This window comes from Notolabrus celidotus, unplaced genomic scaffold (assembly GCF_009762535.1).
Source record: "Notolabrus celidotus isolate fNotCel1 unplaced genomic scaffold, fNotCel1.pri scaffold_188_arrow_ctg1, whole genome shotgun sequence".
Lineage (NCBI taxonomy): Eukaryota > Metazoa > Chordata > Actinopteri > Labriformes > Labridae > Notolabrus > Notolabrus celidotus.
In genome coordinates, this window is record NW_023260046.1 from 14,243 (window position 1) to 27,357 (window position 13,115).

Genomic DNA, 13,115 nt, shown 5'->3' on the forward strand with positions numbered 1-13,115 from the left:
TCTCTGAATGTTTCTGAATGTTTCTGAATGTTTCTGAATGTCTCTGAATGTTTCTGAATGTTTCTGAATGTTTCTGAATGTTTCTGAATGTTTCTAAATGTCTCTGAATGTTTCAGAATGTTTCTGTATGTTTCTAAATGTCTCTGAATGTTTCTGAATGTTTCTGAATGTTTCTAAATGTCTCTGAATGTTTCTAAATGTCTCTGAATGTTTCTGAATGCTAGCAGAATGCTAACAGGACGCTGCACATGCTTCCTGATTTTTAAAGCTCACGTCTCTTCCTGTCGTTCCGTGAGGCGATGCTCTGCAGCTTTAAAACATTCGTACGTTGTGGGGAAAGTTACTGAGAATAAATGATTAGAAATAAAAGTTATGTCTGTCAGATAGTGTCTGTGCTCGTGATGAAGCAGGGTGAGGAGCTGGAGGTGATTTCAAGTCAACACGTGTCCTCCTTGCTCACGTTAGCTCTGTTAGCTCTGTAAGCTCTGTTAGCTAACGTGAGCTCTGTTAGCTCTGTTAGCTCTGTTAGCTCTGTTAGCTCTGTTAGCTCTGTTAGCTCTGTTGGCTCTGTTAGCGCTGTTAGCTCTGTTGGCTCTGTTAGCTCTGTTAGCTAACGTGAGCTCCTCCTGAGTCCCAGGTGTGTGCAGTGAGGGGCTCTCTGCAGCTTGCTGAGCAGCAGCGTGTTGTTTGGGGAGGTGATGGTGGTCCTGAGGTTTCAGACGGATCAGAGTCTCAGTTTCATTGTTTTAAAATCATCCTGGATTGATTCTGATCTTCAGAAATGAGCGGACATTTTTATGGTTGTATCCCGCTCAGGGAGGAAAGATCAGATTTTTAAAATAAAGGAATAAATATTTGTTTGTATACATCTTCATCTCCTTCTCTCCTTTCTTTCTTTCCTTGTCCTCCCTCCTTCTCTTCCCTCATCTCCTCTGTCTTGCTCTGATTTCCTCTCTTCTTTTCCCCTCAGTTCATCCTCCCATCTTCTTCCTCTCTCTTAAATTCAAACTTCTTCTCTTCTTTAAATCTATCTTTTTCTCTATTCTTATCCTCCATCCCTCTTCCTCTCCTTTTATTAAACATCTCTTTTCCCCTCACCTTCTTTCCTTCCCTTCCTTCCTTTTGCATTTCCTTGCTTCCTCTGTCCTTCCTCACTACTCATGTTTTTCTTTCCTCCATCTTTTTTTCTCGTATTTCCTTTCTCCCTCTCCCCTCTTCCATTTCCTACATTCCTCCCATCCTTTATTCACGTCTTCTCCTTTTTAGTTTACCCCTTTCTTCTTATCCCCACATCTCACCATCCTTTCTTTCCTTCTTATTCCCTCCATCATACTTTCTCTTTCCTTCCTTCCTTTTTGTTTTCTTGCACTCCTCTCTCCTTCCTCTCTTCCTTCCACTCCTCCTGGTTCGTCTCTAACTCTGTCTCTTTTCTGTTTGTGTGTTTCCTGACAGGACGGTCATACATGGACATGGAGTAAGGACGCCTCCTCCTCCTCCTCCTCCTCCTCCTCCTCCTCCTCCTCCTCCTCTTCGCCTCTGTCTGTACCACGAATGCCCCCCCGACCCGAGACGGAGGAAAAGAGAGAGACAGTGAAACAGAGGAAGAGATAAAGGAAAATTAGGGGGCAGAAAAAAACAGCAAGCAAAAGCAAAAAAGGAGAAAGAGAAAGAGAGGAAGAGGGAGGCGGCTCATCCATAATCTCCACAGCGGGGAAACACTTAGAGGGAGGGCGGCCACACGGGCGATTCTGTCTATCTTGCAACTTCAGGAACCATCATCACAATTTAATAAGAATCTGAAAGGCTGCGGCGCTGCAACAAATCAGTCATCATCAGGAAGAGAGGGCGGGCGAGAGAGCTCCAGACTCAGAGAGAGAGAGAGAGAGAGAGAGAGAGGGGAGGATGCAGCGAGGTGGAGGACGCACAACAGAGTTTTAACACCTTCACTCCTGGATTTATATCTTCCTGCTGCAAGTCCCAGCAGCAATAAACCTGCGTCTGCAATATCAGAGAATAACTTTATTATTATTTCACACAGATTCTGCTCCTCCAAGGCCGCAGACACGCTCCAAGAAATTATGTGTTTCCACCGGGACAGTCTGTGTTTTGTTCTGGAACATTTCCTTATCTAGGAGAGGACCAAAGTTTGTCTTAAAAAGGGAATATATTCCAGACAGCTTCTTGCAGGCCAAGAGGACTTTTATTGTGGAGAGCAACAGGAAGTCTGTATCCCCTGTGAAGGACTTCAGAGACCCTTCAGAGTAAAGGACAGGAAGCTCACCTGTCGGATGCATCAGCTTTGTTTTTCCTATGCTTTGTTTTCATGGCTTGACACCTAGCTGACCTCTGACCCCTCCCTCCGCCCCTCCTCCCCCCTCCGTCAACATGCCAATGAGGATTCAGTCAGAGCACCCGCATTAGCTCCGTGAACTTCGCCCCATTCCCCCCCGAGGACAGTGCAGACTCTCAACAGCTGAGACGAGTTCCTGCAAGATGGCGGCCGGCGTGGCGACGTGGCTGCCGTTTGCACGGGCAGCAGCGGTGGGATGGCTGCCGCTGGCCAAGAAGACGATGCCCAAACCTCCCGTGGACAACACGTCGAGATCGGACGAGATCCTGTACGTCAACGTCAGCGGTGTCAGGTTTCAGGTGGGTGTGGCTGTCTACTGAGCATGCTCAGTGTGTTTTCAAAGGGTCATCGGTTAGAGGAGAAATGTTCTGAAATCTACAATTTAGAGAAAGTTTGCAGCTAGGCCACGCCCCCTAATCCTGCCCCCCTTTAACCCTTCACCTGCTGTAAACAGGTGAGCTGTTTATACACTCAGCCGTACAGTCGTCATGACGACAGACATGAGCTACAGAGAGAGTTTTTACCACGGTGTCAACAGGCAGAGGGAACATGTGACCGACTCCTTCACTCAGATTACTTTGACATGGATATGGTCGTCCCTGGTGTCTCTGTTTCTGTCTACAATTAATCACTGTTGTTATTCTGCTTTGATCCATCGGAAGCATTCCATTCTGCTTTGATCTGTTCCATTCTATTCTCCTTTGATCTGTTCCATTCTGTTCTCCTTTGATCTGTTCCGTTCTATTCCCCTCTCTGCGGATTGATTTGATATAATTGTTTTTGTGCCAGGCTGTAAACATGTTTATTTCTGCTGTAACATTTAACATGGGGCTCTATGGGGACTGACTCACTGCAGGAGACACACTCTAGTGGACACTGGAGGAACTGCAGGAGACACCCTCTAGTGGACACTGGAGGAACTGCAGCTCTTTTTTTGGCCTGTTGTTGAGCTTTTCTGTATTCAAAGATCTTTAATGTTGAGAAGCTGCAGTTCCTCGAGCGTCCACTTGAAGCTCTCAGAAAAAACCCCAAAAACATGTTAATAAGCAGAAATCAACATGTTGAGATTTAAAACTACTCCTTGCTGGTTTATAAAAACAAACATTATCTTCTTGGGGTACACACTGAATAATTAACGTCATTGAACCTAACGGGTCTGCAGGGTGTAACTTTAATAATCTCCTCTCCTGTGATCTAACGTCTGACTAAAGGTCAGGGCTTGTTTACCTCCTGATGGAAGACCTCGGGGTGATGTAACTTCTTTTAAATATGAATGAACCCCCCGCCGTGTGTTCCTGATGTCAGGTGGTCTCGGGGTGTTTGTGGAGCTCTCCTCCAGCAGCTCAGTGTGATGTTAAAGAACTCTCTGCATTAATGATAACTGAATTAATGAGAGAGTTCTCTGTGGTGTTAGTGGATTTAGAGAAAGGCAACAGTAGTAAAGAGAGTGAGTTTCATCATGAGGTGAAACGGCTGCTTCTCAGGCCCTGCTTTCATCCTGCTGCATGTGAGCCTCATCTCACCGCCACATGTGATTTCTCTGAGAGATATTGTCACCCACAAGTGTTGTTCAGGGGGCGTTGTCACGTCTCTTACCAACAGGGAGCAGAAACAAAGTGTAGTGGGCCTGAACGCAGCCTGCAACAACGAGGAGCTGCTGCAGAACAAATGATTTTATTACTGAGAGCGATAACAAGAGGAGAACGGTCCATTAGGAAGGTAACGAGAGCAGAAAATCAGTCCAACGGAGGCAGATAAACGAGAGGAGGGGATTAAAAGTTAGAGAGAGTGGGTGAAGAGCTTTAAAAAGGACGCACACTCGAGTCCTGGTGCTCACATCAAATGTCACAGAGACGAGGGGAGTCCAAAACTCCATCAGAGTAACCTGAGTCCTTGTTTCTGCAGGAAAACTAAGTTTCTAATATAAGCATTATTTGGTTGGCTCTTAAAACTACATTACCCATGATCCTCAGCAGCTTTGCGTGTTGATACTTAGATGTAGAGGGTTTAAAAGTACGGCTGTGAAATAACTTCAAAGTCCAAAGAAGACTAAAGAGCAAGTTTGTAATCCACGTCCCAGTCCTTGCACCACGATGCTCTCTTACAGCAATGCATCATGGGACTCGTAGTTGACTCTCTAATTGTAATTATGTACCTTTCTTAACGACACAGACTCTGTTAGAAGTCTTTAAAGCTTCATATCATCTGTGAGAGAAAGTACAGTCCCCTCCGTCTCCCGCTCTGCTCGTACCTCCACCTCTCGATCTTGTGAAGGCCGCGCCTCTAATCGCCACATTGATGTGCGTTTGAGCGGTAATAATAACAAAATGACTCCACGGCAGAAATAGACCCGCCGGCTCTCAGAAGTCAAACAGAAGTCTGAAGTTCTCTTTGCTGCAGAACAAGAAGGTTCCTGACGAGGCTTTGACTTTGTCCTGATTTTTAAAATACAAAGACTGTAAGCTGCAGAGTTAAATATAGAGAAATGAACCTTACTGTAAAAATAATAAAGTCTGAGCTGAAACAAAAACAATCACTGTTAGAGACGGATCAACGACCCCGTCTTCAACATCAACATCAGTCCTTCAGGTGGAACCTTTGGACTCTGGAGACGCCTGACTTATTATAATAATAATAATAATAATAATAATAATAATGATAATAATAATAATAATAATAATAATAATAATAAATAATAATAATAATAATAATAATAATAATAATAATAATAATAATAATAATAATAAATAAGTAAAACAATAATGATACAATTATTATTATTATTATTATTATTATTATTATTATAGTAATAATGATAAATATTATTGTTTTTGTTATTATAATTAAACAATAATAAAAAACAAAATTAATAATAGTACTACAAATAATAAGAATAAGAAAAAAAGGAATAATGACATAAAAATACTAATTAATAATAGAAATAATAATAAGAAGAAGAAGAAGAAGAAGAAAAGGAATAATAATAATAAATATTATTGTTGTATAAAAATAACAATAATAAAAACAACATTATTAATAGTACTACAAATAAGATAAGGATAAGAAAAAAAAAGGAATAATAATAATTCCAGACATAATAATACTAATTATAATAGAAATAGTAACAATAGTAGACATAATGATACAAGTAATAATAATGATACTACTGCTACTAATAATAATAGAAGTAGAAATAATAATAATATTAGTAATCATAGTAATCATTATAATAGAAATAATAATAATTACTTTTATGTTCCTTTGAAAACCAAGGTTACTAGGCACTAAAGTAAAGTTCCTGTGACCCTGCAGAGAATCACTGAAGCTAACAGGAAGGAGGTCCAGAGTGAGCTCCTGACTGGTTCATGTCATCTTTGTGAAATCTCTGCTTCACTGAAAACACGCCCGGTCTGCTGCTGGATTATAGGATCCCTCATCCTGACTTAATAACTGAGCTAGCAGCAGCTCAGCTCACCGCCCCTCCTGACGCACTGACTCGTTCAGGATAAGCCCCGCCCACATCCTAACCAGTTTGAACTCATGTCTCTGTTTTCCTCTCCATCCCCCCGCAGACATGGAAGAACACCTTGGACCGTTATCCGGACACGCTGCTGGGTTCTTCGGAGAAGGAGTTCTTCTACAACGAAGACACGCAGGAGTACTTCTTCGACCGAGACCCCGAAATGTTCCGACACATTCTGAACTTTTACCGTACCGGGAAGCTGCACTACCCGCGGCACGAGTGCATCCAGGCCTTCGACGAAGAGCTGGCCTTCTACGGCATCGTGCCGGAGATCATTGGAGACTGCTGCATGGAGGTGAGTCATCAAACTCTGACTTAAAGGAGACATATCCTGCAGAATGGACTTATTAATGGTCCTCTCCCTGAAATCTGTGTCCCTGTCTACAAACCCCCTGAAAAGTCAAAGACTCCATCCTGCCCCTGTTCTGATTTCTCCACCTTTCTGTAAATGTGTGCTGAAACCAGCCGTTTCAGTTTTCAGTGTTTTTCATACGTCACAACGCCATCCGGTCTGTAACAGGAAGTCAGAGCTCGGAGCTTGTTCAGCCCATAGACTGTATAAAATACAACTCAACCCCTCCTCCGTTTTTCATTCCCTGCACACATGTGTGCTAACAAGGAGCTTAGGAGGGAGGCATGCTAGTTGTAGGCTGTCTTAATAAACACAAAGGTCGCTTTGACTCCCCACGTCTGCAGATTTGAAGATCTAGTGGAGGATTTTTATTTATCATGGATAAGTGCTAGCGCTAGTTAGCATAGCCACATAGCTACATGTTGGTAGCTGTGTACCAAGACACACGTCGACATGCTGACAAATCAAACAACAAGAAACACTAAATCTGTGACCAATGGTTCAGAAAGGTCCTGCTGCAGGCGCCTCTCCGTCAGGATCAGATTCTGGATCAGATTCAGAGGGTTGAAGTAACGCGGGTCTGTGAGCAGCCGTGTATATTCAGCCAACATGTAAACATTAGATCAACGTGCCGGACGGTCGAGGCCACGCCCACTTCCTGAGGGGGCGTGGTCAGAGAGCTCATTCTCATTTAAAGGCACAGACACAGAAAACAGCCTGTTCTGAGCAGGGCTGAAAAAGAGGGGTTTACAGGCAGACCAGAATCTGATTTCAAAGAGTTTTTATGAGCAATAAACTTTAAAGACATGTTTTGGGGACCTCTTAGACCAAGATATGTTGATGAAGAAGAGCAGACTATGTCACCTTTAACTATTTTACCCAGAATGCAGGATGCAAGTTGTTGTGGGAGTTGAGTTTTATTTGTGTAAAACTAAATTAAAAGTTATGATATAAAACTCTTCATACAGATCAGATAATTACAGAGAGTCATCATGAATCTGCCTACGAGCACTCTACATCTCAAAGCACTCCCGGAGTCTTTAGGTACCACCGCCGGCCTTCAGTCTGGAGCTCTATGACCTCTTTAAGATAATGTGGTGCCTCAGCATTAAGAGCTCTATAGGGATCTAGATTCTCTTCTACATTTAGTAACAGAACATACATGCAGAAACACCCCGGCTGTCAGACAGGAGAGAGGATGCAGGCCTCTCCTAAAACTCCTGGGAGCCCGGGCGGCTGTCCTCCATCCCTCTTCTGGATTAGAGCCGCACACTCGCCCGATGTGTGCAGACCTACTTTCACCGAGACGCTCCTGCAGCTCCTGCAGCTCCTTCAGCTTAAGAGCTCCCTCTGTTTCTGTCATAGTTTGATTAAATTTCTGGCAGGAGAAAGACTTTTCCTGTAAAGTCGAGGCAGCGTCATGTTGAACACGGACAGCTGGAAGCTTCTGCTGCTCTAAAGAGGTCGTTACCTGAGGCTGTGAGAGCTCCACAGTGTTCTTATCTCTGTCACATGTTTGTATTATATGGAACATGAATCATCCTCTATACAATCATGTTCAATCAATCTTTATTTATAAAGCACCAAATCACAACAAACGTTCTCCTCAGACTCCAAACAGAGCCGGTCTAGACCGGACTCTATGATCTATTATCAACAAAGACCCAACATCAAGACCGGGTCAGATCCAGTCCCATCTTCCAGACCGGACTCAGTCTGATCTCATCTTAATCCACCATGAGCAGAGCACTTTGCAGCATTTAGCAAGTTACAGTGGCAAGGACAAACTTCCTTTAACAGGCAGAAACCTCCAGCAGGACCAGACTCATGTTAGACACACATCTGCTGAGACCGTGTTGGAGAGAGGGAGTGTTCTCCTCTCTAATATTTGAGTGTAATGTTAGTTTAGGTTAGAGAGTTTTCTTCAGAAGGTTCCTGTTCTATAAAACAGATCTGAGTGTTCTCCTCTGGTCTCTCTAATATTTGAGTGTAATGTTGGTTTTGGACTGCCGCTCTGTGAGAACAGCACCATCAGCTAAATGAGTAAAGGTCCTGATGGATCTGAGGGGGATTCTAACCAGAGTTGCTCTCAGACTCCATTATCAAATAGCAGCTCGTTACTCCAGCAGTGATGAGCCCTCTGAAACAGCAGCAGCAGTCAAATGCAATCTGACTGGGCTCTTTAGTGCCGCTGCTTCTGGCACACTTCCCCCCCCGTGGTTCTGTAAGTGATTTCTTTAACGAGTCACAAACAAGTTCCTCCGTCCCCCCAACGCCTAAACGCCGCTTTACATCGCCGTCTGTCTTATTAGCCCCGCCCACCGAGGCGGTTATACCTCAGATCCCTGTTTCTATAACTGACCCGTCCACTGACTCATGAATGGGTAATTGTTCTTCACTTCCTCACATTTGGCAGGCGCGGTTCTGTTCACAAACGTTGCTTCTGAACTGTGAAAGCTTCTAATTTCTGTGTTTCACTTCCCCCACAGTTTCCCACCAGGAAAACTCCACAGGACTTTATTTTTATCCTCTCGTAATTTCACAGCTTCTGATACTTTCTCTTGTTGCTGTTGGCGTCTCATCAGAGATGTAAGAGGCTCTGAACGTTCCTCCCGGACGGGTTCGGTGTTTTGTTAGCAGCCAATGGGAGAAGACAGTGACCTCATTGGTGCTCAGATTGTTTAACTGAGTGAGGTTATGGGGATTCTGTCTTTGGTGTTTGGTGACCATCAAAGGAGAGTTAGCTTACTGACATGTTTAAAGCCAACAGGATAAGCTGTGTAAGATAAGATAAGATCCTCCTTTATTCGTCCCCCAACGGGGAACTTCATGGAGTTCCAGCAGCAAACAAGAAGGTGTACAGAACAAGAATTCAACAAGAATATATATATAAAGAAATGTTCATCAGAGACGACAGCTTGACCATAATCCTCCTGTCAGCCACCACCTCCACAGGGTCCAGGACTGAGCTGGCCTTCTTCCCCAGTTAGTTCAGTCTGGCTCTCCTGTATCCTGAAAATCCTTCCAATGTGGCGTTGGTGTCCGCTGTTAGCTCTGTTAGCATGATGCTACTCTGGTGCTGGGTTAGCTGGTCCACCTTATCGTAGATAGATCTTACAGTCCCCATAACGGTGGGTGGAAGGACAGGTCCATGTGGTCTTTTCTTAGCTTGCACCTCAGTACCAGCACGTCGTCCTCGCCTCCTTCTCCTCAGCTCGCAGAGAACATCGGGCCTAGCATCGTTTAGCATCGACATGCTACGGGCTGCTAACAGCTGATCTCGTATGTAAACAATGTTACCATGGTTACAGGATCTCCGGACACACGCAGGAACAAAAACAAATATGGAAGCAAATAAGTAACAAAATTAAAAAGCAAATGTCATTTTCTTTTTCATTTTAACTGTGTGACATAATTAGCATTGTTGAAAATTAAAATGCAAATAGGATTAAGAAGAAACATACTTTATTAATCCCCAGGGGGAAATTCAAATTTTTTTTTCACTCGTTATTTTTTTCAAACATGCAACACGCACAGTTTCTTGGTATAAACATTCAGTCATGCACACACATGCAGTGGACATGCACTTAGGGAGAGATGTCAAAGTGAGGATGCTGCCATCAACCAGCACACCCTGAGCAGTTGGGGGTTCGGTGCCTTGCTCAAGGGCGCCTCGGCAGTGCCCCAGCAGGTGAGCCAGCGCCTCTCCAGCCACCAGTCCACTTGCCAAGCTTCGTCCATGCTGGGACTCGAACCGGCGACCCTTCGGTTCCCAAGTCAAGTCCCTATGGACTGAGCTACTGCAGCCCCAAATGATTGAATATACATTTTATTTATAAGTCAAATAATATGTGCATCTTTAGAAAATTAAGAAACATTTCTGTTAATGCATTTTAATTTTCAAATTTTAATTTTAATTTTGTTACATATATGCTTCCATAGTTTTAAGCTAGCTGCTGTATGTACCAAGGGGACAGGGGGAGGTCTTCTTCAGGCACAGTCTCTGGTGGTTTGATCTGAACTCTAACCTCCTCCCTCCTCTCTGTGTTTTAAAGGAATACAGAGACAAGAAGAAGGAGAACCAGGAGCGTCTGGCCGAGGACACAGAGGCCAACGAGGCCATGGACGCCCCCCTCCCTCCGCACAGCACCTCCAGGGAGCGTCTGTGGCGAGCCTTCGAGAACCCCCACACCTCCACCATGGCGCTGGTCTTCTACTACGTCACCGGCTTCTTCATCGCCGTCTCCGTCATCGCCAACGTGGTGGAGACGGTCCCCTGCAAGCCCCCTAAAGGCAGCGTGAAGGACCTTCCCTGCGGGGAGAAGTACCAGCTGGCCTTCTTCTGCATGGACACGGCCTGCGTGCTCATCTTCACCTTCGAGTACCTGATGCGTCTGTTCGCCGCGCCCAGCCGCTGCAAGTTCATGCGCTCGGTGATGTCGGTGATCGACGTGGTGGCCATCATGCCGTACTACATCGGCCTGGTGATGCCGGAGAACGAGGACGTCAGCGGCGCCTTCGTCACCCTGAGGGTTTTCCGGGTCTTCAGGATCTTCAAGTTCTCCCGCCACTCTCAGGGTTTGAGGATTTTGGGTTACACCCTGAAGAGCTGCGCCTCCGAGCTGGGCTTCCTGCTCTTCTCCCTCACCATGGCCATCATCATCTTCGCCACCGTCATGTTCTACGCCGAGAAGGGCACCAAGGGCTCGTCCTTCACCTCCATCCCCGCCTCCTTCTGGTACACCATCGTCACCATGACCACGCTGGGGTGAGTCTGGCCCGCTTGGTGCGTTTGGGGCGTCTGGCTGTGAGGCGGATCTGGTTCTGATGCTGGTTCACGCGCTCCTCTCTGGAGCCGTGTTGTGTGTCGGGATTATTGGCTGTGCAGGAGAGCTTAACAGTCTGTTTCCACCACGAAGAGAGATGAAGTGTGAAAAACCAAACTCTGTGTGTGTGTGTGTGTGTGTGTGTGTGTGTGTGTGTGTGTCAGCCTCCCACTCGTTGCTTCTCGAGTACGGTGGTGTATCTTCACCCTGCTGCCTTCGCCCACACACACTCGCTGCTGCTGCTGCTGCTGCTGCCATGTGGTTAGAGAATGTGTGCGTGCATGTGTGTGTGTGTGTGTGTGTGTGTGTGTTTGTGTGTGTGAGGATGATGATGATGCTGCTGCTGATGATGATGATGATGATGATGATGGTGTCTTCACCCTGCAGGTCTTCTATTATCCGCTGTTCAAAGAGCTGCAGGAAACATCAGAAATAAGGGAGTGAGTCAGGAACACAAGCTCCATCTGAACCACCACACACACACACACACACACACACACACACACACACACACACACACACACACACACACACACACACACACACACACACACACACACACACGCTGCTCTATATGACTCTGTCCTCCTACCTGTCTGTGAATGAGATAAGGTGTGAGATCAGAGGGTGTGAATGGGAGAGTCTGAATGAGTCAAACGGTTCAGCTGGTTTCAGACTCTCTGGATGGATTTTAATATTTCTCATATTTCACTCGTCGTTATTGTTTTTGAACAATTCATCAAAATGTTTCATTCGTTCCAACATCATGTTCTTTAATCTGTTATTTTAACATTTAAAGTAGTGATGAAGTAGGGAAGCTTGTATCCTTTAGCCTCCTCGCTAACAGCTCGTCTGTTCACCTGTCAGTCGAGTTAGCCCCGCCCCTAATTATACATAACCACGCCCCCAATTATGCAAAACTCACACAACTCCTCGTCTCCTCGTCTCCTCTCCTCCTCCTCAAACCCATCCTTCTGTTGTGTCTCCAGTGCTTTACACCTCTCCTTCCTTCTTTGTTCAGCTCCTTTCCTTTCTTTTCCATTTGTTTCCTCTTTCCCCTTTTTCTGCCTTTGCCTTCCTTCATTTCCTTCATCTGCCTCTCCTTTCCTTTCCTTGTCTTTCCTTTCCTTTATCTATCTCTCCTTTCCTTTCCTTTCCTTTATCTGCCTCTCCTTTCCTTTTCCTTGCTTCCTTTCCTTTCCTTATCTTTCCTTGTCTTCCCTTTCCTCTCCCTAGCTTGTTTCCTTTCTTCTCCCCCTAACCCTCCACTGTTGTCCACTCGTCTACCTCCCTTTCTCGTGTTTTCCTATTTTTCTCTTCCTTCTGTCTCTCTGTTTTTTCATTTTTCCCATTCTCTCCTCTCTTTCTCTCTTCCTCTCTTCCTCTCTTCCTCTCGTTCTTCAGGTCCATTAGTTTTCAGCGGGGAGAGGCCGACCTCTAAATGGATTCTCAAGGCAGCAAAACACTACTCGAGCTTTTACCTCCTCTTCCTCCACCTCCTCCTCCTCCTCCTCGTCCTCCTCCTCCTGCTCCTCCTCCTCCTCTTCCTCCTCCTCCTCTTCCTCCACCTCTACCTCCTCCTCCTCGTCCTCCTCCTCCTCGTCCTCCTCCTCCTCTTCCTCCTCCTCCTCCTCCTCCTCCTCGTCCTCCTCCTCCTCCTCCTCCTCCTCCTCCTCCTCCTCCTCCTCCTCCTCCTCCTCCTCCTCCTCCTCCTTCGTTCCTTGTTGGAGTCTGCTCTGGTTGTCTTCAGTGAATCTGAAGCTTGTTTCCTCTGTTCCAGTAAGAAGTTGATGTATTGATGGTTTGTGATGGAGGCGGTCTGAGAGGATCTGAAGGTTGGTTCTGATGAAGATGACTTTAAACGTCTGTAATCTGAAAGTAGTGACAGGAGTTGAAATGTGAAGTCAAAGCCTCGTTGTGTTGTAAAAGTTTCTACATGACTACGTCTGACTTTCAGAGACCTTTATTGATTAAATTCTTCTTCTTCTCCGTCCTCTCTCTCTCTCTCTCCGCTGCAGTCCGATCGGCCCGTGTGTGTTTTCTTCTCTCAGTTTGCTATCTTTG

The 13,115-nt window shown here is 45.4% G+C and overlaps 1 protein-coding gene across 1 annotated transcript; it reads left to right on the forward strand.

Moving 5' to 3' along the window:
* The first annotated feature begins 1,452 nt into the window (after positions 1-1,452).
* On the forward strand, positions 1,453-11,529 carry kcnd1 (potassium voltage-gated channel, Shal-related subfamily, member 1). The gene is made up of 4 exons (XM_034678621.1): positions 1,453-2,649; positions 5,923-6,168; positions 10,281-10,993; positions 11,439-11,529. The coding sequence occupies exons 1-4, from the start codon at positions 2,494-2,496 to the stop codon at positions 11,485-11,487; spliced, it is 1,164 nt and encodes a 387-aa protein (XP_034534512.1). The 5' UTR covers positions 1,453-2,493; the 3' UTR covers positions 11,488-11,529.
* Positions 11,530-13,115: the final 1,586 nt, after the last annotated feature.

Bases quoted from the DNA above. Each gene is read 5' to 3' on its own strand.
- kcnd1 (XM_034678621.1), top strand. From the start codon at position 2,494: ATGGCGGCCGGCGTGGCGACGTGGCTGCCGTTTGCACGGGCAGCAGCG. The intron at 6,169-10,280 runs GTGAGTCATCAA...TGTGTTTTAAAG, and splicing joins TTGGAGACTGCTGCATGGAG to GAATACAGAGACAAGAAGAA. The intron at 10,994-11,438 runs GTGAGTCTGGCC...TTCACCCTGCAG, and splicing joins GTCACCATGACCACGCTGGG to GTCTTCTATTATCCGCTGTT.